The sequence below is a fragment of the Drosophila persimilis genome, unplaced genomic scaffold, assembly GCF_003286085.1.
Source record: "Drosophila persimilis strain 14011-0111.01,24,50 unplaced genomic scaffold, DperRS2 tig00000780-arrow-arrow-pilon, whole genome shotgun sequence".
NCBI lineage: Eukaryota > Metazoa > Arthropoda > Insecta > Diptera > Drosophilidae > Drosophila > Drosophila persimilis.
The window spans coordinates 1,259,642-1,287,140 of NW_020825353.1; the positions used below are offsets into that span (position 1 = coordinate 1,259,642).

The window sequence follows — 27,499 nt, forward strand, 5'->3', positions numbered from 1 at the left end:
AACATCTGTTCAATCGGAAACCTCTGACAGAGCGCGACACGAGGGTCAGAAATGGGAGGAAGAGGGGTTGTATTACTTAATAATTTCACAGAGAGAGAGCGAGAGAGAGAGAGAGTGAAAAATTTGTATAGTTGGTGTGCAAATGTTGACATAGAACAGATACCCAAACAAAAAAAATTGAATTCAAAGTTCGAAATATGAACAATTTGCGTTGCCAAAAATACAAGTGCGAGTGCTCTAAGGTCTTCCTGTCAGTTACACACACCTATACACACCCACAGGAGAAAGCCAGGCCAAAAGCAATCACAATCCATACACCCACCACCCCACCATTATAAATACCCAAAAAAAAAAAGTTATATTTAGATTATAGTACTTTTTCCGACACATCGAACATTTCAATTTCATTAGCAGACCAGAAATAATGTAAACACAAGAAAATGCAAAAATACATACGTTTCAATCAATAATAGAAATTTTCTTTTCCCCGTTTTTGTTCCACACCATAAAAAAGAAACGGCATTAAAATTTCATTTTCAAAATTGGGTTGGGGGGGGGAGGAGTAGTCTGTTAGACAAAGCAAAGAAGAAGAAGCCGCATCGAGAGGCACTCTCTGGCTTACGCATCCACCTTCTCCTTCTCCTCCTCCTTCACCACCTCCTCCGCTCTCTGGGTCTCTGGCTCTCTCGGAACGGCCAACTTGTTGCGGTGTTTCATTGCGGGCAATTCTGTGGCCAACTTTTTAATAAAGTTCCCTCTCGGGCGTGCCGTGGAGGATGCCAGGATGCCAGGATGCCGGGGTGACAGGTTGCCAGGATGTCAGCTCTCTCGTGTTTAGGCAAAAATAGTTGGTTATCAAAAAATTTTGGTTTTTTTGCAGGAGTTTGGACAGATATTCCAAGAAATACGAGCAAGAAAATTGCTGGAAAAGAGGGAATTGCTGTTTTCCAGACTGCAATTAAATGGAAATCAAGCTAAGCAGAAAAAATACATATGTATATACATTGTACATTTTTGGCCAGAACTTTCCCTTTAAACAGAATTTTGCAATTAAAGTGAAATGAAAACCAAACGGTCTAGAACGGTCGCCTAGAAAATCTGGAAAACCTGTTGTGTGCGATAAGAAAACTCTTTAAGAGAAAGGAAGAAACCAGAAACCCTTCTGTAGTTCCAAATTCCATTAAAATTCCTGTGGCAGGGTGGAGAGGGAGGGGGCGAGGGGGGTTGGGCTCTATTCACTGAACCAATTGGAAAGGGTATCATTTTGGTTTACACTCACATTGTTCGGCCTTGCCTGCTCCGTCATTAGCACACTCTTCTGATCTCTCGCTATCTCTCTCTCTCTCTCTCGCACTCTCTGTCTGCCTGTCTGTTTCTCTGTGTTGCTGTCTTTATCTGCTGCTCTCCGAGTGGATGCTTAATGCTGAAATGCCTTGCCTCCCACGATGCGGCCTCCTCTCAGCTTTTACAGTTAGATAAACTTTTTGTTTTAGTTGTTTTTGTTTTCAACGATTTGCGTTTTCTTCTCTCCTGCTTCAGCTTCAGCGTTTTTTTTTCCGCTTTTTGTTGTATTTTTGCACTGTGTTTATTTTTCTAATTGGTTTTGCTTTTTGGTTGTTTAACAATTGTTCACTTTTTTGCTGCTGCTGTTGCTATCGTGATCGCATTTACTCGTTTTGCTTTTCATATGGAAAATATATTGCGGTTAATTATAATATAATTTTGTTGCTATTTCATGCACACACACACACACATGCACGCCACGCACACAGGAAGAGCCAAAAGTAGAGTGGGAGAGAGAGAGAGAGAGAGCGGAAAACTAATACTGTAATATGTACTAGCTGTAGCGGTAAATTGCATGAAAAGGGAATTGATTGTCTGCATGTAAATGGAGAGTTGAGAGCGGGAGAGAATGCAGCCAGCAAAATAGAGAGCGTGGAGAGCGGAACAAGAAGAATGAAATGCATTGTGGTAGGTTAATGGGAGAGAGCACGCACTCTCGCTGAGAGAGATTACGGCAAAGAGGCTGGAAGAACAATGGATCTTGTTCGAATTTGCATAGAAAAATACTCGAAACACCCCGCTGGTCCCACATTTTATCTAATATTCCAGCGAAACATAGCGGTATTTGCCTTAATTTCCTCTTCCCCATACATTTTACTGTAGTATCAGCGTTGTTGTTGTTCTTTTTTTATGGCTCAGATAAAGATGAGCGCTTATCAGAAACCGCACAGAAATCTGTTATCTTTGCACTTTTTTTTTCTCCATACCTCTCCACTCCCACTCTTTTCTCTTTTCCCCTCTCTCGCTCTGTCGTGCGATCACAAAACAATTATCACAAAATCCAGTTTTCTTTTCGATTTTGTGGCTTTATATACATATATTTTTTTATTTGGTATTATAAACTTTTATGAGGAGGGCCAGCAAATACTCTTGTTAACACATTTTGCGAAAATTTGTTTTTGAATTCAATAATAACTATTAATATATTATACGCAATGCGGTTAGGGATTTACTTTGTGGTTGCTGCTTTTTCTCAGCCTGTTGATACCGAAAAACCGAAAAAAAAAAAGCCGACGGCAAAACGGGTGGCTGGAGGAGCTCGCTCTGGTCGCACTCCGCACTCTTTGGGGTTTTTGTTTTTGTCCCAATCCAATCACAAGAAATATATATAAACATACATATGCATAATATCGTTTGCTCTGCACGTGTGTGTGTATGTTCGAGAGAGTGTATGTGTGGGAGCGACGCACGCGGCTTTGGCAATCCGAAAAACCAACTTTTGAAACGGCAACGGCGAGAATAATACTGAACGGGGGCCCCAAACCGACGGCCCCAAAGGCCCCAAACAGCGGCGGGCGCACCACCACAAGAGAGCGGTCGCTCTCAGTTCCTCTCTCGACGCTAATTCGACGCTACAGATCAACATGTGTGTGCCAAGAGAGCGAAGACAAGAGCGCAATCACAGAGCAGAGATCAAGTAAGGTTGTTATTTCTTCTTTTCTCTTCCCTCTCTCGCACATTCATGCAATGGGCATCTGCAGCAAATTCTATTTTTAAACTTAAATTAATATTGTTCTTTATTTTATCAGCGGCGCGGCGCGACGCGAAAGCAGCGAAGAAACCAGAAAACAAATAAATAATACGTGAAAAACTAGACGCTGCCTTTGGTGTTGTTGTTGCTAATCAGAGGCCTAGTAAAAGATATCAAGCGTGTTCTCTTTCCTGATCTGTGTTCATGTGTTCCTGTGTGCCTGTGTGTGTGCGAAAAGAGTAGCTCAAAATAATGCTGCTGCTCTCCCAATCGCTCTCTCTGCTTCTTCTGTTCCCCATCTTCCTTTTGCCTGCTATCACCGCTTGATAAGAAATGCGTTAATCTTTATTAAACCCTATATGGGTGTGTGTGTGTGTATGAGAGGTTATATGGGTGTGCATTGATTGTTCTTATGTGTGTGTGTGTGTCTGCTTACATGGGAGTTTTTCAATTTGTGCCGACAATTTCCGTTGGACATTTTTCGCTCTATAGGTGCGATATATTCGCCAAAGTCCAAAAGAAAATTGTAATTTATGCAAAAAATGGCAGAACAGAAAAACAGAGAAAACAGAAAGATGGCAAACAGTGCAAGACAGCAACAACTTGTTGGATGATGATTCAGTTCAGTACAGTGGGACAAATGCACTCCTAGAACTCATCGTATTTGCTTGAAGCTTGGCTAGTTCAATCATACCCACAGTACTGGGTACAACAATATGCCGCAAGCATTGCACACACATATGCACACACGAAATCGCTGCAGAGAGAAGAGCAAAAGAGCGGCGACAGATAGTGAGAGTGATCTGTTTTATCAGTCCCGTCTGCCTATTTTTAGACGTGTTTGTGTTGCCCAAAAGGCAACAAAGCAACAAATCACCAAAAATAAAAAAATAATTTCTACAAATGTGCCAAAATATAAACTGTTCTAACTTAATTCTGTGATCTATTTTTAAACTGCAATTGAAATATACGGGAGGGATGCACAAAGTTCGATTTGAAAATGTGCGTACGTAGGCGAAGGGGCAGGGTAGCTGAAACAACAGGAAAAACACTCCGCGAAGACGTGACAAGTGCAAAAGCCAAAAGCAAAACCAAAATCAAAAATCACGCAGCGGATTGGACATTTTTATGCATAGCCTGGCGGCGGCATTGCATTGTGAAACTTTTCCGATTTTGCTTTTATTATTGTGCATTTTTTATCACTGTTGTTGTTGCACTTTTGTCAGCACGATCATCGCCTACCAACACATGCATGCTTGTGCGCCTGTGTGTGGGTGTCCGAGAGCGGGAGAGCAAAGGAGAACACAAACATTTACATTGCAGTTAGCGGGTATTGTTTTTTTATTTACTCGAAATATTCAAAGGTAACAATATATTTCGCATTAGAAAGCATACAAATTAAACAACTGCGGTAGCGGATTGTGTTTTTAAAAAGTTTTTATTTTACTTCGAACTTCACTGATATAGATTTAAGTAGAGGGTCACAAAGGAATTCCGGGCCAAGGGATTGCGCGATCTTAATATTTAGCTAGACTTTGCGGTGTCGCTGCTGGATCAAGACTGATTTGAACTTTCTGATCTTTGCATCGTTGATCCCTTTCGGGAATCGTTTTTCTATAAACATTTCAATTGATTTCGCCATCCCGAGTATTAGATTTCGTCATCCAAAGAGAGAACTGTAAAAGGCCTAAAGTGCAGGATCTGCAGAAAGCCGGGAGTGAGATTGTTTATGAGAAGCCGGGTGTGGGCAAACATTGGTTTTCCATTTAGGCGAGTGTCAAAGAATGGGATTGCGGCGGGGGCGCTTGAGATTGTACATCTTAGAAATCAATTAGGCGGAGGCCCAAGATTGAAATTGTTTTCGTTTTGGAAAACCAAAGATTGTTTACAACTCGTATAAGAGCTCAATGGAATTGGGTACGTTAACTCCCCCCATTCTTAAATGTTTCGTCCCGATACATTTTGAAGTTCTGATAGAGCTCTAATTTCTTCTGACAGTATTTGAATGTTGCTTTCCACTATTTCTTCTGACGGTATTCTTATTGATTTAATAAGTACAAATTTGGTTAATTTATAGCAGAAGTAAAATAACATTAACAATATCAAAATGATTAAAAATAATGTTGTTAATGGTAAGGCCGTATTACCTAATGTTATAAGGGGATTTAAAATATTAACATTATCAAAAGAAAATTGCTTATCATTTGATTGTATATAATCAACTAATTCAAAATCGCTATATCTATGATGCGATATATATTTTAGAATTTTACCCTTATCATTTATGTGGCTTATATTATTTATTACAATTGTGTTGTTGAATATAAGGAGATACGATCCTAACAAAGTAGTATTGTCTACGATATTTTTGCCTGAAACTAATATGGCACCATCCTGAATGATGTCTATTTCTTTGTTTTTTTTCCCTTTTTTTAGTGCAGTTGGCTTTAAAGCCATTAAGTAAATTGGTGAAACAGGTACTCTTTAAATTTATTTGTGCGTAATTGTTAAAAGTTTCACTTTTAAAATTATTCATTAAATAGTATTTCTCCTTACATTCACAAACTTTTTCACTTATAACTAACATTCCATCATTTTGTGAGATGGCTCTTGCATGGTAAAACTTGCAAATATCTTTAATTTGAGGATATTTTATGTAAATGATTATTAAATCTGCATTTCGAATTATTTTAACCGTTGCAATGTCCAACAGATCAGACAGTTCAACATTATGTTTTTCATGCTTATAAATGTCCTCTATTTCGTTTTTATTTAAAATTTTTGTATTGAAAATGTTTACTTTTAAGAGGGTTATGGTATCAACTAAATTTAGTAGGTCAAAAGTTATTAATTTTAAACGATGCTTTCTCAGTATCGTTTCTTCATTGAAGATGACATTCTTTAATGAATTTGATAGCAATTCAATTTCTTTGAAAAATTTGGAATTTATTACAAATTGTTTATTATTATTTTCAGTTAATTCATTTACTTTATTTTGTATTTTCAAAAAGTCGTCATGATCAGGGCTGCCTGCTATCCATTTCCAAATGGTACCTAATTCATTTATTCCCCTTTCTTTCCGTTTTGGAACTAATTCTGAAATCATTAATTTTAATAGACTTAAGTCCATTGATATTTCCCACTCATCGTCTGAATTAATTGATTTGTTGACATATTTGGATTCTTTATCAATTATCTCTCTATAAAAACTCAAATTAGTAATATGGAAAAGTTCAGCGTATGTTTCATAAGTGTAAACGTCTCTGTCGTCTTTGAGCAATAGATAGTCACTATGCGTATAGTCAATTACTTCCGCAGTCGTCAATATAACAAAAGTCAGTATTAGTATATTCGCATACATTTTCTGGAAAAAATATTTAATATTTGATGTTATCTTTATGTATAATTCTGTTTCTATTGTTGATTATAATTTTATTCGGTCGATTTTCCTTAACTACCTGCTTTTTGTATCGGGATTGAAGTTTATTTCTTTCCCCGAATTTCTTTTCATAGACTACTTCTCCTATTTTATAATCTTTTTCTCTTCTATCTTTGTTATGTATCTTAAGCATTTTGGTCTGAGCTTCCTTAAGTAATATTGGATTATGTTTGTGTTCTATTTTGTTATACAATATGTCATATGGCATTTGATTGGTCGTTGAATGTATCGTCAGGTTATATTTCAGTGCCGCCCTTATTATTATTTCTGAATAATCTGTTAGATTTAGTTCATCCTTGATGCACCGCGCTATTTCTGTTAGTGTGGAATGTACCCTTTCTACCTGACCATTTGAGGTGCTGTGTCTGGGATCAGCATAATAAATAGTTAAGTTACTTCTTTGTATGAATGATCTAAATTGTGCTGAAGTAAAGCTTGGTTCGTTGTCAGTCATTAATGATGTTGCTAACGGAAAGTGTTGTAAAATTTCCATTACCTTATTTTCAATGTTTAATTTACTTTGAATTTCCTTGACCACCAAGTATTTGGAATAAGAATCTATACAAGTTATGAATGTTAGGTTTTGGGCATAGTATATGTCTAAGTGTAATTGATCTCCTTCTTTTGCTGGAATGGGAGCTTCCCCAATTGGAATTTTTACAGGGTGTCTCCGATATTTGTTTTTGTTACAGATCTCACAATTTTTTATATATTCTTTTAATTTTTTGTGCAGGTTTGGCCAATAATACAGCTTAGTTATTTGTTTGTAATTTTCGTCTAGTCCTCTATGGGCTCTGCAATGTGTTTCTTCTATAATTATAGCTTTATCTTCTGAATTTACTACATCTTGGAGGAACTTTCTTGTGAAGAGAAATTTATTTATGAAGTTTTCCTTTAGCTTATTTTGGATAAGGTATAAATCTTCTAAAGTGCAGTGTATTCCTGTGGTTAAGTGAGGCTGAATAAATTCTTTTAAAATGATTAGCAGATTGTCAACCGTATCAAATTCAATAATATGTCGGGTATTTTCATAAACTCTTACTAACTCATGAACTGTGAATCTCCCTTGCGCTAATAGTAGCTGCTGTTTAAATTGGTTTAGAGGCTTGCTAGTCTCTTGAATGACGTTTTCGAAACTACTCTCTGCTGAATGCTGAGTATTTATGTCTGATTCTGATTCTGTCTGGTCGACATCACTATCTGTCATATGATTTATTTTAATCCGAGATAACGCGTCCGCTACTACGTTAGTTGAGCCTGGCTTATAAATGATTTTTGGTGTGAAACTTTCTATGAAGTAATACCAACGTTTCATTTCAACATTTGGATTTTTTTGCGACATTGCAAAGGACAAAGGTTGGTGATCTGTATGTATTTCAATTCCACTCACTCCGTATAAATAATTTCGCAAATTTTTTAATGCCCATACAATAGCTAATAATTCTTTTTTATTAGTAGCATATAATTGCTCGGTTTTACTTAAAGTTTTAGAAATAAATGTTATGGGATTCCCATCTTGCGACAAAACTGCACCTATTGCTATGTCCGATGCATCTGTGGTTAATGTGAATTTTTTATTGTAATCTGGTTGTACTAATTCAATATGTGCTATTAAACTGTCCTTTAAATTATTAAATGCTCCAATTGCTGGTTCATCCAGCTGTATTAATGCTTTCTTGGATGCCCTTCGTGAAACTTTCCCATTTACTCCGCTCAGATATTTTGTTAAAGGTTTGGCAATTGTGGCATAATTTCGGACAAATTTTCTGTAATACCCTGTTAGTCCTAAGAAGCTACGTAGCTCTCTGATATTTTTAGGAATTGGATAGTTTTGTATTGTGGAGATTTTGTCTGGATCTGTTTTAATGATATTTTGGGAAACAATGTATCCCAGAAATTTGGTTTCCAATTGAAAGAATTTAGACTTTTCAAGTGAAATTTTCATGTTAGCGTTTTGCAATATCTGAATTATATGAATTAGATCTTTATAATGTTGTTCTATAGTTTTTGAAAATATTATTATATCGTCCATATAAACGTGACAAGTTTTCCCAACTTGTTCTCTAAGTATATCGTCCATTGCCCTTTGGAAAATTCTGGGAGCGTTCGTCAATCCCATAGGCATTCTTAGAAATTCATATTTGCCGTTATTTATGGAAAAAGATGTTTTTTCAATATCTGATTCCCTCATTAAAATCTGATAGAAACCTGACTCTAAGTCAATGGCCGAGAAATATTTCGCTTTACCTAAATTGGCAAGGATTACTGAAGGATCTTGCATAGGGTATCTATCCGGTATAGTGTTTTCATTAAGTTTCTTAAAGTCTATTACTAATCTATGCTTAGGAGTTCCGTCCTCATTTACTCCCTTCTTTGGTACTACTATTACCGGTGAATTATATGGGCTTTTACTAGGTCTGATTATACCTTCATCTAACATTTTACTTATTTCGTTATTAACGAAATCGTTAACCGAATAAGCGTATGGATACTGCTTGCCATATACCGGTCTATCGTGTTCAGTGTTAATCTCTCCTTTTATATCCGTTCTGAACGGTAACTGTAAATTTATATTGGCATGGTCTTCTTCGATGATAGATACCATTTTCTCTCTGAGATTTTCTAAATTGTCCTCTTTGTAGGTTATTGTGTTATACAATTTCATTTTTTTCAATTCAGAATTTGCATAATTTTGAATGTCGGATATTTCTACGACGGCGCGTTCAGGATTTTTGCATCCCAAACTTTTAAATTGTTTATTGTCGGATAATTCAACGACGGCGTGTTCAGGATTCTTTAATCCCAAACTATTCGAACTTTTAGTGTCGGATAATTCAACGACGGCGTGCTCAGGATATTTTAATCCCAAACTATTAAAACTTTGGATGTCGGATAATTCAACGACGGCGGGCTCAGGATATTTGAATCCCAAACTATTGACGGATAATTCTTCGTCGGCGTGCTCAGGATTTTTTGATCCCAAGCTATATAAACTTCCTTCTACCTTTACTGAATCGCTTTTCATTTCTTTTTCTTCTTCAAAATATTTTTTTATTATATATTCCTTCAACGGAAGGATGGTTTTTCCTTCTATAAAGGTTAATTTGTTTAAAGAAAGGACCTCGTCATATATTAGTTTCTCCTCATTGTCTTTATAACTTAAAGTCCCCTTTCCTGTATCAATAACCGCTCCGATTTTCTTTAATAGGTTAAATCCTATTAGTAAATCTGCCTCCATTCCATCTATTTCATAAAACACTTGCTTTGTGTTGAAAATTGTTATATTATGGAAATATTTAATTATTGAAAACCCATTCACTGTAGCAACTTTCTTATAGATTGGTAATTCATTTTTATTGTCGTAAATTCCTTTTTTTATATAACAGGAAGTTGCTCCCGTATCTATCAAAACTTTTAATTCTCTGTTTATTTTTTTGTCTACTCTTTTTAGGTAGGGCAGACCTACTTCGGGGGCTGATCTAAAAAATGATCCTCCTCAATGTTATTTATCCTCATTGCTTTATTAGCCGGTTGTTCCGACATTTCGTTTAGTTTTCGTTTCTGCGCTGGATTGTCGTTAGACTGATTATTCGGGACTACGTTTGCCCTAAAATGCTGGGCTTGGCTATAATTGTTATTATTTCTCCTAAAATAACCGTTAGTATTCTCCCGATAATTTCTATTGTTATTATTTCCCCTGAATTGATTGCTGTTCTGTCGGTTCCGGATTTGTATAGATTCGTCTACCTCCATTGGTTCTGGGGCCTGATTTTGTTGTCTATTACCCAAGAAATAGGGTTGTCCCCAAGACATGTTATTCCTCTGCAAATCCCTTTTTTGGTCGAATGGTGAACTGTTAGTCCTAGGTTGTCGTTGGTTGAATCTTAAGGTATTAAAATTATTATTCCCTGAATTTCTGGGACCGCTGAATTGGTAGGCAAATTGGGCCCGAATGTTATTAGATTGCAATTCCTGTACCTTTGCTAAGGCATTCGGTAAATCTGGGGGATTCAATGAAAATAGGATTTCAGCAATGCCGCCGTTTAGGCCAGTGACAAAAATGCGTAAGGCATTGTCTCTAATTTTTTTATTTGATTCCTTGGTGATCTCACTGTCCTTTCCGTGAGTCATTATTGTCTTATTTATTAACAAGGTCATTTTCTTGTTAACCTCGTTATAGAAATCTATAATTGAAAGGTTCCCTTGTCGGAGAACGCTTAATTCCTGTTCTATTATGTAAATAGGTCTCTTGTCACTGTAAACAAAGTCAAGCCGTGAAAGTATGGCATCAAAATTTAGAACTGTCCCGTGGTTGGTCAGTGCGTCATGTGCTGGTCCTGTTATTTTGTTTCTCAAAATTGTTAATGCAATATAATATTGCTTACTTCCTTTCTTATATAACTTCACTGCAGTTTCTGCAGCTTCCCTCCATCCTACATATTGGTTTAATCCACCATTAAAAATTGGTAGGGATTCTATTACCTTCAATGTGGTGTCGTCTCTTATTGTCTCGTCTATTGTTTCTGCCTGATAATCCGATACCTGATCGGATTTAGTTTCTATTTGTTGTTTTAAATTTACAATTTGCTCTTGTACTTGTGAAATTTGAAGTGCTATCAATTGTTTGACCAGATCTGCTGTGAGATCGGTCCTTGCTTGAGAGTTAATCATTTTTAGTTTTTCAAAATCTAAAGTTAGCTGATCCACTTTTAATTTTTCTTATATGTTAGTTTTTATAATCTTATATATCCTAATTGAACTTATATATTTATTAATACAACTCTTGCTCACGAAATATCCGGTAGGGGTCGTCCTTCTTAGTTTGGCAGATCTTCGAACGGGTCTTCCTTCTTAAATTTCTTTGCTCAGCTGGGTCTTCTGGGGGTCTTCCTTCTTTGGCTTCGCTGATCGTTTCACTTTCTTTGTATTTTGGTTTTGTCGGTTTTGTTGGTTTTGTTTTTTTAAAAACTTTGGGTTTCTTTGGTTTTTTTTGTATTTACGAATTGCCTTGATTAGCTTTTTGTTTTATTTGTATTTTGCGTTGTATTTGTATTTGTATTTGTATTTGTATTTGTATTTGTATTTGTATTTGTTTTTGCACACCCTAAGCTCCGGTTTGTTTCCTTTTTATCTCACTTTTTTTTATCTATATCACACAGTCACTCCGCGTTTTTAATTTTGAAGGATTTATTCCATTAATTAATTGTCCTTCGGGTTTCGGCACGACGCAACACTTTTATCATTCGGTGCTTTTTAGACAACGTCGCCCCACGTTGGGCGCCAATTAAACAACTGCGGTAGCGGATTGTGTTTTTAAAAAGTTTTTATTTTACTTCGAACTTCACTGATATAGATTTAAGTAGAGGGTCACAAAGGAATTCCGGGCCAAGGGATTGCGCGATCTTAATATTTAGCTAGACTTTGCGGTGTCGCTGCTGGATCAAGACTGATTTGAACTTTCTGATCTTTGCATCGTTGATCCCTTTCGGGAATCGTTTTTCTATAAACATTTCAATTGATTTCGCCATCCCGAGTATTAGATTTCGTCATCCAAAGAGAGAACTGTAAAAGGCCTAAAGTGCAGGATCTGCAGAAAGCCGGGAGTGAGATTGTTTATGAGAAGCCGGGTGTGGGCAAACATTGGTTTTCCATTTAGGCGAGTGTCAAAGAATGGGATTGCGGCGGGGGCGCTTGAGATTGTACATCTTAGAAATCAATTAGGCGGAGGCCCAAGATTGAAATTGTTTTCGTTTTGGAAAACCAAAGATTGTTTACAACTCGTATAAGAGCTCAATGGAATTGGGTACGTTAACTTACATTTTGGTCAGTAAAAGATTCAGTATTTTATGAAGATCATTTCTTGTCATTTTCGCAGATTGATTTTCGAATTTACCGCTATTTTCACTGAGAGTTAAATGCACCAACGTTTTAACCGTTGTTTCGTTTGTCGCGGCCAAGAAAGATTTAGGCAAGTTTTATATACATTATTTTTTTAAATACATCAATGTGGACATGTGTTGGGATTTCTGGACATTTCCGAATTCACTAAAAAAATTCTGCACTGGCTTTCGGTTGCTCGATTTTCCGCGGCCGGCCGAAGCATGTCAACACGTTCACGAGTTTTGGGGGTTTGGGGGTTTGGGGCGCCGGGCGCCAAAGTGTTTACTGCAGTGTGACCGCGGATTTATCGATAAAATATACCGCCCGACCCTCAGAAATATACCGAAACATACCGTCTCATTTTCAAAATATACCGTAAATATACTGACGAATTCAAGTTATATTTTACATATTCCTCGTTTTTGATATTCCGACGAATATTACTAACTGTATAGAACATTTAGCCATGCCATCATCAATTTATACGATTGATGAATCAATTTTTTATTTAACTGGTGTCTTTTTAATACTTGCTTTTATTGGATTTTCCGTAAAATGAGGATTTATCGAAATAAGTCAAACAAAAAACAAGTAGCGAAAACAAAACAAACGAAAAAGGAAATTGCTCAATTTTGATATTCCACTGAATAATGCTGACTAACTAAATCTCTCAGCAATGCCCACATAGTTTTATCCTATTGATGAATAAATTTTCTACAAGATTGGATAGTTTTTAATCCTTGCTTTTATTGTATTTATTGTAAAAAAAGGTTTAAACGAAAAAGTTAAACAAAAAAAGAGTCGCTATATTGCGTATAAGCCGTAGTTTACCCTATTTTGTTAATCTTATATGAAAGTATATATATTGATAGGCAGATAAAACCTAACTAATAAAGACCTTTTCTCAAATTGACATTTTTTAAACATATTCATGCATATGATGAGTGATGAGTATATGATCTCGATCATGATACCTATTCTTGGTCCCTACAAGAAGACAATAAGCTTTAAAATATATTAAAATATAATATTAAAATATATTGAAAATATATTGTTTTTGTCTGGGATGACAAACATATTCACAACTCTATAACATCCATTTCCCCCAGGGTATGTGTGCATGGAATTAGCAACATGTTTGTCTGGAATGGGACTCATTTGTGGTGAACCGGGTATTGCCAAATCTAATATTTCAAGCTATATAGAGTCTCCAGCTTTGCCCACCTAGCTTTATCCCATAGATGAATATTTAAATCCCAAATAATCTTTTTGAAAACATTTTGTTCTGTTTATCCCCCAGTGGGTTCATTTCAAGCGTAAATTTGAATGGCAACGATGTGTCATCGATATATTTCTCTCAAAGCATCGAAAACTTCGTTGTCCGCAAACATTGATGTTTCGATAGTGCTATCGATACCAGAATTATGAATTAGCCGACCATCAATTGTTTCGGTTCCCTATCGACAGTATCGAGCGGGAAAATTGAATATTGATATTGTATACATATTTCATAAAATACATTAATTCATTTCGTATTTTTAGACTGGAGGTTGAGATTTTTAAGCGCAAGATTGTTACGTTAATCAAAAAATGATGGCTCTTGTGGGGTGTTTTTTTTACGCACATGTATGTATGCAAGGTAGCTCACAAACTTGTAACGCAGCGTATTGCTGGTGGTGTTCAAGCTACCAGCTTTTAAGTTAACATAGGAGTTCATGGATTTTTACAGCGACCTAAGCTATTTGTGAACGCAGGGAAAGAATATATTTGGTTGGGACACGCAATACAAACATCACAACAGGGACATATAACTGTGCTGCAAGCCGTCTTAAGGGCGCGACATTTAAATTGGTGCAATATTTTTAAATTTAGATCGGGCTCTTTCAGACATCCGAGTATTTATAACGGGGGCAGGGCCACTGTGCCAGTGCTGCGTTCTACCAGGGGGCCGTGCATGGATCCGGTAATGCAATTATCAGACACCGGGAGGAAAACACTCGGTTTACGTGCGTACGCCCTCGACTGGCGGACCACCTCCAAGTTGACGGACTCTGTCTGGATGTGCTCTTCGCTGTCGATGGTGCTGCTGAACAGGGGCTGGAGCTCCAGAGAGCCACGGGTCTGTAGCGCCAAACATCCACTGCCTGGGATCTGTGGCTCTAAGGAGGCACTGCTCTGTAGGTTAAAGATACCACTGCTCTTCACCTGCTTCAGCAGATCACTCATTATCTGATGTCTCTCCCGCAAGAGCTTTATTTGCTCCCACAACTGTTCGTTAACAGAACTGGCCTCCAGATCGTCCTGAGGACTGTCCTGCAGACTGATCTCCTCCTGCTCCTTCTGCTCCTTCTGCTCCTTGCCTTGCCAAAACTGTTGTGCCCGCGCCCACACAACCTTCAACACCTTGAACAAGAAATATGTGAGACATATGCCGATGAGAAGGGTGCCTATCATTTCAAAGGTGAAAAAAGATGGTGAAACACTTGTCGAGGGGAATCCGCTATTCAATAGCTTATTTTCAAAACCAGGGTGTTCTAGAAAGCAGCATATGTTTAAATAGATATAGACAAGGATATATTCGGTCGGTATTCGCTCCTGCTCACCTGTGTACAGCTCCAACTTGAAGTCATAAGCGTGTTCCTGCTCCTCAATTGCATGATAATAACAGCAAATAATCCAGGCGGTGAAGGCCAACGCCAACAGGAACAGAGTATTTATTTGATCAAACATGTTTGTATTAAATTTTGTATGAGAATTGTTACGTGACTCGAACGTTTATAATATAATGGAGAATGAAATGAAATAAAAATCAAATTGAACGAGAGTCAAAAGTGGAATTTTAAAAAACGGTATGGTCACACAGGTTATGTTGTTTTTTTACTTCAGTAGGTGTTACCAGGCATTCTCCACTTAAGCATGGGCTGGCCACACTCTCCGCTAAATAAAGGAAACGTGCTGATTTTTTAAAGTTTTTTCGGCTATTTTTTGATATATCTGCTATTCAGAATGGAGATGATGGTATGTCTGGGTATAGATACTATGGGCAGGTCTTAATTAAAGTATTTCCAATGGTTAGCACGGAGCTTCGATGCTGTCCAGGCCAGCAGAGGAGTTTGGCAACGATTCGATGGTGGAGGAAATGTGGGCCGCTAAAGCTCTGGAACACGCCGAGGTTCATTTCAATGTAAGCTTCCAAAGCGATTTCCAAATGCAATTAACAATTATTACTGATTCGCCAAATCGTTCTAGCTTCTTACCAGTGTCCATCCCTCTCAGCTACGTCTGACGCCCTATGACGATCAGATCTATGAAACCTTTCGTCAGGACTTTCCCGATCTCAAAGTGGGTCTGCTCACAGATGACGTACTAAAGTCCGCTGTAGGGAAGCTAAAGTGGCGTGAATTCGCCGAAAAATTCAACAAAATGGATGACTACTCCTATGGGACCCTAATGAGAGCCGATGCCAGCAAAGAGTTTAGCCCGGACAATTCCATTTTTGTGTTTCGCGTACAGTTCCTGGCCATAGAGATAGCCCGCAATCGGGAGGGACTCAACGACGAGGTTCACGCGAAACATAAGCCTGCCAAGAAGACCACCCAAGAGGACAGGACAGAAACCCAGTGAGCCTTCAGCTACGATTAGTCTCTAAGTTTTGGATCACGCGAAAGGTAATTGTTATTCGGAATTCGAATACTTCTAGGCAATAAATGCATCTTAAGATGTTCTTGGGAATTGATTCATTTTAATTCAGAAAAAACAAAAAATAAACCCAAATTTCTCATATATGGTGGTTTTGTTTTTGTTTTAGGCTAAGGTGTATATACGTTGTACATATATATTAAATATATAGGTATATTATTATGGGTTTTCTCTCTAATTGCTAAGTATTGCCCGCACTTGGTCCATCTTCAGTCTTTCATGTGTTCTTCCCCTGCTCCCCCTATAGTCCGATGCTGTTGCTGGTCATCAGGATGAATGGAATCAGGGCCTCCATCTGCATCTGTCCCACTAGATTGGCGAAAAATAGCTCCTCCATGGCCTCGGCGTCGAGGCTGCTTAGCGGCAGCAGGCGGGCAACCAGGGAATTGAAGCGCTCCTCACCACCGACGCCGCCCTGGCGACGCAAACTGGTCAAAGCATACAACTGAACGCGCCTCACATAGCCACGCAGTTGTCGCTCCTTGCGCTGCTGCAGCAGCGAGGGATTGAAGAGCAGGATAAGTCTGAGCAGTCCAAACTCCATGTCTGTCACCTCCTGGCTCTGCAGCTCCTGGACAAAGTCGTGCAGGGCGCGAGTGAGATGGGCCATTTTGGATATCTTTAGCGGCTCTGACTTATCAATGTCCGCCAACTGGCGAATGCTCTGGATGAACTGAGCAATGATGGTGGAGGCAGACAGCTGAGCCTGGCACTGGGCCAAGGCCACGGCCATCAAAGCTGGCCAGGCGCTGCGCAGCAGCTTTACCTGGCTGTGCGAATCGAGCTGCTCGAAGACGGGCACCTTCCGCAGCGTGTGAATGGTGAGGAAGATGATACGAGATCCAGTCTCGCACACATAGTGTATATTCAGATAGGAGTGCACCAAGGTCGGCGGCTGCACATGGAAGGCGCACTGGGCATCGGTGAACAGCTCCTGATCGAAGACCGCTTCATTTATCATAAGATCGCTGCGATTGCAAAAGTCAAAGTCCAGGTCCATGTGCTCCAGCTCGGGATCGACGGCATCTTCGGTGCCACTGTCCTCGGCCTCCGAATCGCATTCGGGCTTCACACTGAGGCTTGTTCCCTGGCCCCCAATGCGCTCCAACTGATGCTGGATGGGCTGCAGCAGCTGCAGACCCTTGTTGATCACCCGCATATCCAGGGAGCTCTTGATGAGGCCCAGTGTGGCGGTGGTGGGAAGTGTCGTTGTCGGCTCCCCTGCATTAAAGTTCAGGTGCTGGGAGTTATTGTTGCTGGCACTGTTGGCCAAGAGTTGCAGGCACAAGGTGCTGCTATTGTCCATCGAGTCATCATCATCGTCGTCTACCTCTGCCTTGGGCAGGTCTGGCGAACAGCTTCCACTCTGTTGCTGCTGCTGTTGTTGTTGCTGTTGTTGCTGCTGCTGCTGTTGGGTGGCAAACACTGGAAAAGCGAGACAGAAACACCAATTAGTTTCATTGCTCACCAATTGGCGGTAGGTTTTGTTCTGGTTGGAAGAGACTCACTCAACGTCTGCGTCAGTTCGGCAAAATTCAGGCCAAACAGATTGTCATTCAGGCCGAAAGGCGTTGCTGCATTACTCGGTACGGGGGGTGTGGCCGCGGTATCGGCCTTGACAGTGTGCTGCTTGCCACGTGCCTGCTGGTAGCCAGACTTGCTGGATATATAGCTGGAGGATGTCCCTCCGCTGCCCGATGTGGAGGAGCCCCCGCCAACAGAGGCATTCAGGCTCTCTTTCCTGTCCACAATCGGTTTCCTCTCATGCTGAACGGCTGTAGAAAAGAGAGACAGAAAGAGAAAGAGAGAAAAAATAGAAATTAATTAGAGCGAGAAGTCGACTAACGGTGCAGTTGATGATGCAGTTTTCCAGCAGGGTGACTGTGTGTGTGTGTATGTGTGTGTGCGTAAGTGAGTGTGCATTGGGGGTTAGTATGTGTGCTAGTTGGGATCATCGTTTATACCCTTGCAGAGCGAGATAATTTGGACTGTGCTAATAGCTAATTGCTAATGGCTCTTGCAAGGGTATGTAGACTTTGGCCAGCCAAAGATGCGTTGGGTTATTGCTTGAGACGACGACTTAAACGAAAATTACAATCACTTCGCATGCCGCTGGCCAAGCACTTTTGCAGCCGACAGAACTGGCAACGATTCCGATGGTGCTTGGTCACCTCGCAGTTCATTGCCCCGCGACACTGATAGCCCAGCTGCTTGCGTATGGATCGCTTGAAGAAGCCCTTGCAGCCCTCGCAGCTAATGGCCCCGTAGTGGCGGCCCGAGGCACGGTCCCCGCAAACCAGACACAGCTCCACGCTGAGGGAGGCCGCCGCGGCGGCCGCAGCAGCAGCCGCTGCTCCACTGCCACTTCCAATCAAAGGCATCGCTCGGGGTTCTGTAATGGCGAGGGCAACGTTTATTATAATACTTCTCAAGGTGCCTGCACGTCGAGTCGAGTCCCCACCTTCAGCTTTAATGAATGCCTCAACCTTAACGCCTTCCATTTGCAAGCTGGCTGCTCTGCTGCTCTGTTGCTTGTTGGTATTGGTGCGATGTTAGCTATTTTTATTAGAACCCGTTTCTTCCACGCCTGTGTTTGTGCGTATGAGTGGATTTTGCTTACTTGGCTCTTGGAAAATTCTTATTGAACAGGTGCTATCACCATGTTTATATAGTACACCAAGCACTTTCGTTGGCTAAGTCGATTTAGCTAGTTAATTGTACGATTTTAGAGGCATTTTAGCCTTTCGGAAGCTGTTTTTTAATGCCCAATGGCAGCAGCACAAATATTCACCAACCTTACTCGTTTACATTTGCTCAATTTATTACAGGTATTATTACAGATTCTACAACCATCAGCTATAACGGCTATCACCATATCCTATCCAATGCAACAATAGAAAAAATTATAATGATTATGTTTACACGCAAGCGAAATCAGAAATTAAAAGAGAAAGAAACTACACGGCAACTACAGGGTAACTACAAGTTGGCTACATAATGGGAGGAAAAAGAGGGTATGGACAGTGGGCAAAACCGCCCAGAAAATGCAATGCATGCAAAGTAAAATCTATCCCTGTTGCTCAATATACCTTGGAGACAACATGGGCTTTTTGTGTTCAAGGTATATTGTCCTCACTCACGAGGTGAGGTTCGTACGAGCCTTCCAATTTACCTTGGCTGTTTTTGCCCGTTGTGCCGTACCCTTATATATTGCCCACTTAAAATTTCGACTCATTTTTTTGTTGCAGGAGAGAGTAGCAGTGTGACCGTCGAACGCTCGGAAATATACCAATATATATCATTTTAAAAATATACCGATGAAAAAACGAACTTAGCCCACTTAACGCCCCTCTATTTTAAAAAGGAGATTAAATTTAGTTTATCTGGGGTTTATCCTTTCTCTTCAGATAAAAATCTAATAAAACTCGATATATTTTACCTGAACTGCGCTGAACTCTTTAGGTTCAGAATTTTCGTGGGTATATTTCAATAGTAACTGGTTGATTAGAAATCATCTTCCTCTATTTTGATATACTGTTCAATATTACTAGCTAGATAGGACTTCTATACGTGCACGCACAAGTTTAGCCGATAAATAAATCCATTTTATACAAGACTGGTTGCTTTGAGGCACTACAGTCCATAAATTCTATAATATACTTTTTCCCAAAGGGTATATAAAATGTTGCATGAATGAACTTTGAAACGAGTTCTTCATTTACAAAAATACACTTTAATATACAGAGAAATCATTACAAAAGACTATTTTTCTTTACATATATATAACATAAAACATAAGACTCCCTAGTTGTGAAAAAATATTAATTTATGTGGTTTTTTTTTTTGGTCTTAAAAACGATTAGGCCACAAATCACTTACACAAATATTCAGGCTGCATGGAGTGGTAGGGGGGCGGATGGATAAATGGATGAGGGAATGGAACCCAAAATGGAGAACAACAAGCGGGGCTAAGCTCACAGGCAGGCACGCACACGCTTACAACTATCATGGTCTATGCCCACAAACTACAGTCTATTTATTCTTTAAGCCCATTGCACGTTTGGTTGCTCGTCCCAGGAAGATGCCCGTCAGAAAGATCAGGCCCGTGACGCTCATCAATATCACAAGGAAGAATTTGCGGGCCGGCGACGCGACCACTTGCTGCACTAGCTGTTGCATGTCCTCCGGCGGCAGCGCCAGCGTATCGTCCGCATTGTGGAACATTTCGATGCGTCGCTGCAGCTTCTCGCGGCAGTCTGTGTCCAAGGAGTTGGGCGTATCCTTCAGCAGCGTGCGCAGGCAATTTAGCTCTTTGGAATGGATATCATTAGAGAATGATAGTTTATCTGGCACACGCCCTGTACTCTACTCACTGCGTCCGTTGCCGCTGGAGACCTTGGAGCAATATCTCAGCAGATCCACTGTGCACGCAGTCTCCAGTATGGGATCCACATGAATATCGGCCTTGGCCTCGGCTATAAGGGTGGCCACCTCCATCTGGCACTGCCTGTTGATGATCTGCTTCTGCAGGAAGGCCGTCTTCAGGCACTCGGCCACCTGGCCGTGCTCATCAGCATCCATGTTGGCTTTGCACAGCTCCTGGATCTCCGATTTGCAAAACACCTGGAGCAATGGATTCAGCTTGTAATTGAGCGCTTGCTCCTGCAGGATCTTGATCATCTCCTGGGCGCAGGGCTCATCCAGCGCCGATTGACGAAACTTATCTTTCAGGCAATGGATGACCTATGAAAATAAACAAAAGAATTACCCCAATTTGAGAATAGTTCGCACATTTAGAGCCATCAATTAGCGTATAATCGTGGAGTGCTTTCAATTGAAAGGGTCTGATTAGGCAAGACACAGATAAAGAGTCCATTACTGTTGCCACTCCAAGTGATCACGTAACTTAGATTTAAGCTAAACTACTAAAAGCGCTGTACTCGCGATATTCGACTATACGATACCCGCTACTCAGGTTCATTGTACTTTTAATAAGACGCGTAACGTACTACTAGTACGTATCTATCAAAAAGATAAGAGACGGCTGTAGGTCACAGGTTCACGTTATCTACTATCAAAGATTATACAATTACCAAGATGTTACATGAGGCAGCAAAAATCTGATCTTCGGCGGTGTTGACAGGGGGCTCGTTCGGAGGTTCAATGCTCATTCTTCACATATGTGACACATCTCTGACCCGCTGCATACTTGGCGTAGTCAATGCCTTGGTTAACTAAGTCGGTCCCCAGAAACTAAGAAAAGAGAATACCTCGAAACTTTTAATGGAATTTGTTCCCTATTGAAATTGTTTGAAATTTGATACTCTTTTCTACCAACAACACTTGTTGAACATGTGTAAATGTATAACAATAGTAGAACAATTAACGAAGGGAATGATCTGTTCAACCCGGATGCTTATGCGGTCGAACAAACTTCACAATTACGGCTCATAATAGACTGTAAGGAAAGTCAGTTTAGTGGGCTCGTCACTGCCCGAGGGGGTATCTGCACTCGCTGGTTGCCTCGTGAGGCTTCGTTTCCGTCTCGTTTGTGGGTCGTCTCGGTTGAGCCGAGTCCACATCAGTCCCCCATCACAGTCCATTCTGATGCGTAGCCGCGGCGTATACGTGATGTTAACATTCTGCGGATTAGTGAGCGCTGCACTGGCCGGTTGGCTGCTGGTCTCCCTTGTGGGTGCACAAGGGGGGGCTGAAGAGTCCACAGCGGTGGTGACCGTTGAATTGGCCAACGGGCAGGGCAAGGTGCTGGGCAATTTCGATGCGACGGCTTTGACAGATCAGAGATTTATGCAATTCCGCGGCATTCCATTTGCGGAGTCACCGGCGGGGGATCTGCGCTTTCGGGTGAGTCAAAAACAGTCTTTGGACTGTCGCCCGAGTGGCCTGCCCTCCAGTTCAGCCAAGTCATATTGACTATTAAGACTTGATAGAGGCAAGAGATAAGGCTAATGCCTAATATGACGTGGTGCTGTTAATGATTACTGTTCCCCTCATCCGACTGATAGCCACCTGTTCCGCGCTCGAGCTGGTCGCCCCATACCGCCAGTGCCCTCCACTTTGCGCAACGCTGTCCCGTGATAACGCACTTGGATGGCCAGACGTCCGATGCTAAGACGGAGGACTGTCTCAATGTTTCCGTGTACACCAAAAATGTGAGTAAGATGACAGAAATGACGCCTAGGAATCGGCTGATGTCTTTCCCCTCTTTTTTCAGCTGACAGCCGGACAGCCAGTGATGTTCTACATCTACGGCGGCGGCTACTACAACGGTTCTGCCGAGGATCATCCTCCCCACTACTTGCTGGAGAAGGATGTGGTCCTGGTAGTGCCTCAGTACCGAGTGGGAGCCCTGGGCTGGCTGAGCACCTTCACGGAGGATATGCCCGGCAATGCGCCCATTGCGGATATCCTATTGGCCCTCCAGTGGGTGCAGACACATATCTCTCTGTTCGGTGGGGACCCACAGCAGGTGACCATCTTTGGCCAGAGCGCTGGCTCTGGGGTGGCCAGTGCCCTGCTGTTGAGTCCCCGCACCGAAGAGCATCTCTTCAAACGAGCCATTGTCCAGTCGGGTTCGATCTTCGCCCGGTGGGCCATCAATAGCGATCCCCGTGCCCAGGCCACACGCATCTGTGAGAAACTGCTCTGCTCCGGATGCGAACAGGAGGATCGGCTATGGGTTTGTTTGCGCAACGCTTCGGTCGCGAGCATCCTAAGGGCCACCCAGGAGGAGTCGTTCTCTCCAGTTGTGGGCGATTTACTGGGAATCCTGCCCCAGCATCCCAGTGAGCTGGTGAAAACCTACCAGCGGCAGATTCCACTGCTCACTGGCTTCACGGAACACGATGGCTCCTTCATCCTGGCCAGTGGGTAGCGCACATATAGTATGTAGTACATGGATGTAGAGATCAAGCTAATGAATCGCTTTTGTAGGCTACTACGATATGATTGCCGCAAAGCTTCCAAATGTGAGTGCCCTAACGGTGCGCGGGTTCTCCGCGGGACTCATGGGAATGGCCAATGATAGGACCGGACTCACGGACAACCTGCTGTACCGTTTGCTCTTCACACCAGAGCTCCTCAACAGTCACGATCACAAGGGTGCGCTGCCCGCCTACTTCGATGTGAGTCAGATCTACAAGAAAAACCTTTCAACCTTTCAGCCGAATGATTTTCACATTACCCTCCTCCGTAAACAGCTTACGTCGGCCTACATGAAGTCGCCAGTGATAGCGCTGGCCACGAAACTCTACGCACAGCAGCCCTCGGCTCCCGTCTACGTGTACAGCTTCGAGTACGAGGGAAAGTACACCCGGTTTGGCTATGAGTTCGGCAACGACCACTACCCCTTCAATGGGGGAGTGCACCATTCCAATGAGAATCTGTATCTGTTCGCCACACATCCCCTGGTGGGGCAGGACTCGCGTATGTCCCAGAAAATGGTCGAATTGTGGACTTCGTTTGCCATCGATGGCAGGCCCAAGGAACTGCGACCCCTGTCTAGCCCCAGTGGACCCTACAATCGGCTGGCTCTGAACATAGCGACAGGCGAGGATCTGCTGGAGACTCTCACGTCGGCCATCGATGATCCCGACAATGGGAGGCTGCAGCGTGAGAATGTGGACTTTTAAGGTGGGTTACTTGGGAATTATAAATTAGATGGGAGAACGGAAAGGCAAGACGGCTACTTTTCCCATTTCTGGGTATAATACTTATCAAAGCGTGCTAAATTTAGTGGAACGGTAGATAAGGGCTATATATACTCGTAGTAATTTTCCTAAATAGAGCGCTATATCTTAGAACCTGTGCCCCACAGCTTTTTTTTCATGACTGGCGCGAGCAAAGGTCATTATTCCAATGGTCAATAATTCGGTGAGTATCTTTCATAGATAGAGATCCGGGAGATGGATAAAGACGTGAAACACTCACCTTTCCATTGAGCTCCTCGTTGGGCAACGCACTGGCCACAATATGGGAGCAGTAGCTATCAATGTTCTTGCCACAGGCACTCTGCAGCGAGGGATTAAAGCGGAAATCCGTGTTCTGTTCGATCATGCGATTGACCACAACCAGATGGCAGCGCTGGTCGAACTGCGTGTCATCCTTGTAGGTCTTGAGGCAGTCCAGGAGCTTCGCGGAGTCCGTGCTCGGGCAGAACTTGTAGATCATTTCCTTGCACGTGTTGAGGAGCGTGTAGTCGGTGCCGCTGTCGCCCAGCTCTGATTTCTTGATCATGAATATGGCGTGATGGCAGGTCTTGCCCAAGCTGGGGGTCTTCTTGATAAGGCACTCCAAGGCCTGCAATAGAAGAGATGTCGAAAGCAATCAGAGCCTGCTCTGGGGCTGAACTTCGTGTGGCTTGGACGGTGGGGTGCCGGTGAGTGTGTGTTAATAGATTGTGGATAGATTAAGGATGGTTAAGAGAACTTGCATTTTTATTCACCTGACCGGGACCCTTTTGGTCCCCACAGAACTCTTCCAGTTCCCGTTTGCAGGCATTCGCTAGCTTCGGATCCAGCTGGATGCTCTCCCTCTGCTGATACAGCTGCGACTTCACCTGATGGCGGCACTCCTTGGGTATCTGGTGGCGCTGCGCCTTGATTGTATCGTTGCGCATCACCTCACTGAGGCAGCCGACCACATCGTTCTTGGTGATGCTGGAGGAGCAGAAGCGCTGAACAAATGGACGGCAGGCCTCCTTGAATTTGGTCGTGAAATGAAAGTTCTTCAGCGAGATTATCTGAAAGTGTTCGATGGCGGCACGGCAGCGCAGATCTTTGCGCAGATCGGCGTCGTTTTTGTGCGCTATAAGGCAGTCCATCATGTCGCCTATGCGAGAGGATCGGAACTCAATCAGATGCAAAAAGGGTTTCGATTCGTTCCAGCTTACCATTATCCTTGCCGCTCTTGAGAATGGCCGAGCAGTGCTGCTGCATGGCCTCGCCGCAGACGTTCATTATGACGGGGTTCAGTTCGACATGAGCTGCTTCCTCCTCGGTGTATTTGACCACAACCGTTTTGCACTCCGGCTGCAGCTGGTCCATGTTCTTCTGCAGGCACTCCATTTCGCTGCCCTTCTCCACGCACTCCGCACAGAAGAGCGAAAGATCGTTCAGGCAATAGTCCTCCACCTCGGGTATGAGGTCCATGGACATGGCTCGCTGGCGCATCACCCGCTTGACCTCCTTGAAGCAGTCCTTCCGCAGCGTCTGCTGCTCGTCCTCGCTGAAGGCCATGCGATGCAGACAGGGCAGTATCATAGGGCCGCGCTCCGGATCCATTTGCACGTTCTGTACATCGTCCCACTGCCGCTTGGCCCGGCAATACTTGACGGCATCGTCGCGGCAGTGCTTGTACAGCTGCGGATCCAGCTTAAAGTCGCGCGCCACAAAGTATTCGATGATGAGAAGGGCCTGCTCGCACTCCGGCAGCATCGAGGGAGTGCCGATGCGTTCGACGAGGCATGTCATGACCCGGGCTTCTCCACCCTCCACATCCTTGCAGGCCACGTCCACCACCGGCTTGCAGGCACGCCTCAGCACGGGGTCCACACGCCAATCCTCGCCGGCATCGCTGACCTTGATCAAAGTCTCCAATGCGCGCTGACATTGGGCCGTGACGCGCCTCTGCGGCCGCCTGGCCTTCACATGCTCCAGCAGGCAGTGGATAATCTCTCCGCCAGTGCCGGACAGGCCATTCACCAGCTGGGCCTTGTGCTCTTCCGGGCAGAACTTGGGTATGTCATCGGCACAGTCACTCAGCAGCTCCGGCGACAGCTGGTAGTCTGTCATCAGCATGCGGCGGTGGTCGGTCAGCTCCACCAGACAGGAAGGCGCGAGCTTGGTGCCGTTCTTCGATACAGTCTCCAGACAAAGCAGAATCTGGGCCAGTCGCACATGCTTATCTTCGGATACACCGCGGCGACAGTGATACAGCTTGATGTCATCCTTGCAGGCCTTGGCCAGGCCGTGCGAGACGCGGTAGTCGCGGCCCATCTGTTGATCCCGCTTTGAGATCTGCGACGCGCAGTTAGCCGTCATCGATGGATGGCTCTTGTGCCGCACCAGGCACTTGTACGCTCCCGGCGTTCCGGATTGCTCCTAAATAAAATGTGTTACTGAGGCTCCGATCAAAACAAACAGAATTCCCCCTCACCTGTGAACAGAGCGAAGCGAGGTCCTCCGAGCAGATCCTGAACAATTCGAGCATTCCGCGCTGCAGTTCGATGGCATTCATGGCGGACATGCAAGTGGGCTCAATGGTGGACTTCTGAGCAGTCGACCGGAGGCACTGCACCGTTCCAAGCTGGGACAGAAGCGACGGCAGGTGCTCGACATTCAGGCGGCCGCATTTGTGGTGCTCCACGAGGCTGCTGCAGGCCACGTAGAACTCATCCACGTTGGTGTAGTCGTGGCCCAGAGCATTGTAGGCACTCCGGAGATGCTGCTGGCACGTGTTGCTCTGCGAGAGCTGCAGGCGCTGCTCCTCCAGGCAGTTCCACATGTACACAGAGTTCAGGCAGGTCTCGAGCTTTGCCCGCTCCTCTGGGCAGTATGTGGGCAGGAGTGTGTTTTCAATCCATGCGGGAAGCTGCAGCTGCCGCTGCTGCATCCAAAGGGCGTGCTGGCAGGTTTCGGGAAGAGCCTCCAGTTGGCTGGAACTGAACGTGAGGGCACACTCCAGCATGGACAGATTGTCGGTGGACTTCTGGTGGGTGCAGAATTTCTTCAAATCCTGGCAATCTGGCAAATCGATGATGCTGTGCATTTCCCTGGCCCCCGCATTCTTATTGTCCACGTCAATGGCGACGCGGCGATGGCGGGACGAATCGCCGGCTGCTGCTACTGCCGCCGCCAACAGCACCAGTAGCAAGTGTTTCATTTTGCGTTTATTTGTATCTGGAAGATCTGTCTTTGGCGCTTAACGACTGGTCATCGAAACTGGTCGACTGGCAAGTTGCTTGCGTAAGCTAACGAAGCGACTCTATGTGCAATATTCAGCAATTCGACGCGCTGCTGCTCTTCGCAATGGCATGAAATATCTTGTAGAGTTCTTAGGTCCACAACAACAAAAACAAACAGAAGGCCGGTTGGAAATGCTCTCACTTCTTGATCATATTTCAAAAAAACCTTTGGGTCGGGCTAATGTCCACTTTTATGAATTAAACAGCCTGTGCAAACTGTTGATTCAGCATTTTTAACGCTAATATCAAACTTTTTGCAACAAATTCACTTGTGACCGATGACCAGAATAACTATCGGCTGGACAGCGATTCATCGATATCATTTAAACAAAGTAAAAATTATGTAAATTATAGCATGAGTATTAGTTAAAAGAAATAAATTGCACTTTAATTAGATTCCCCTAGTAAAGCTATTATATTTTGGCATACAAAATGTAATCTAAATAATTATTCTGCAATCGAT

At 42.8% G+C, this 27,499-nt stretch overlaps 6 protein-coding genes across 9 annotated transcripts in view; 2 read left to right on the forward strand and 4 right to left on the reverse strand.

Annotated features, from left to right (window-relative positions):
* The window catches only part of LOC6602401 (receptor-type guanylate cyclase Gyc76C), a 44,578-nt gene extending 32,014 nt beyond the window's left edge, over positions 1-12,564 (reverse strand). Inside the window, exons 1-2 of one of the 2 annotated variants that reach the window (XM_026992717.1) lie at positions 12,367-12,564; positions 1,280-1,679 (exon numbers count right to left, since the gene is read on the reverse strand). The gene's annotated coding sequence lies outside the window, so the exon portion shown is untranslated. Of the gene's footprint in view, positions 1-1,279; positions 1,680-12,290; positions 12,345-12,366 lie in introns of those variants that run through there. The other variant, XM_026992718.1, reaches the window with a different exon arrangement.
* Positions 12,565-14,092: 1,528 nt separating this feature from the next.
* LOC6601819 lies at positions 14,093-15,083 on the reverse strand. Its single transcript, XM_002026807.2, has 2 exons — positions 14,957-15,083; positions 14,093-14,887 (listed from the first exon to the last, which is right to left on the reverse strand). The coding sequence occupies exons 1-2, from the start codon at positions 15,081-15,083 to the stop codon at positions 14,253-14,255; spliced, it is 762 nt and encodes a 253-aa protein (XP_002026843.2). The 3' UTR covers positions 14,093-14,252.
* Positions 15,084-15,287: 204 nt separating this feature from the next.
* On the forward strand, positions 15,288-16,136 carry LOC6601918 (protein PBDC1). Its single transcript, XM_002026808.2, has 3 exons — positions 15,288-15,371; positions 15,430-15,537; positions 15,603-16,136. Exons 1-3 carry the CDS (start codon positions 15,360-15,362, stop codon positions 15,975-15,977), a joined length of 495 nt encoding a protein of 164 aa, XP_002026844.1. The 5' UTR covers positions 15,288-15,359; the 3' UTR covers positions 15,978-16,136.
* Positions 16,076-18,927, reverse strand: LOC6601923 (nuclear hormone receptor HR78). 2 transcript variants are annotated; one of them, XM_002026809.2, is made up of 4 exons: positions 18,514-18,927; positions 18,154-18,444; positions 17,561-17,827; positions 16,076-17,477 (listed from the first exon to the last, which is right to left on the reverse strand). In XM_002026809.2, exons 1-4 carry the CDS (start codon positions 18,551-18,553, stop codon positions 16,294-16,296), a joined length of 1,782 nt encoding a protein of 593 aa, XP_002026845.1. In that variant the 5' UTR covers positions 18,554-18,927; the 3' UTR covers positions 16,076-16,293. The 2 variants fall into 2 exon arrangements, with proteins under 2 accessions (XP_002026845.1, XP_026848504.1); XM_026992703.1 differs by having other exon boundaries at positions 18,148-18,444.
* Positions 18,928-19,762: 835 nt separating this feature from the next.
* LOC6601921 (Golgi apparatus protein 1) lies at positions 19,763-27,242 on the reverse strand. 2 transcript variants are annotated; one of them, XM_026992789.1, is made up of 6 exons: positions 26,229-27,242; positions 24,964-26,173; positions 24,505-24,902; positions 24,003-24,371; positions 20,426-20,795; positions 19,763-20,362 (listed from the first exon to the last, which is right to left on the reverse strand). In XM_026992789.1, the coding sequence occupies exons 1-6, from the start codon at positions 26,952-26,954 to the stop codon at positions 20,085-20,087; spliced, it is 3,351 nt and encodes a 1,116-aa protein (XP_026848590.1). In that variant the 5' UTR covers positions 26,955-27,242; the 3' UTR covers positions 19,763-20,084. The 2 variants fall into 2 exon arrangements, with proteins under 2 accessions (XP_026848590.1, XP_026848591.1); XM_026992790.1 differs by having other exon boundaries at positions 24,517-24,902; positions 26,229-27,241.
* LOC6601920 (glutactin) lies at positions 21,432-23,875 on the forward strand. Its single transcript, XM_026992791.1, has 5 exons — positions 21,432-21,917; positions 22,079-22,225; positions 22,288-22,939; positions 23,007-23,197; positions 23,273-23,875. The coding sequence occupies exons 1-5, from the start codon at positions 21,660-21,662 to the stop codon at positions 23,702-23,704; spliced, it is 1,680 nt and encodes a 559-aa protein (XP_026848592.1). The 5' UTR covers positions 21,432-21,659; the 3' UTR covers positions 23,705-23,875.
* Positions 27,243-27,499: the final 257 nt, after the last annotated feature.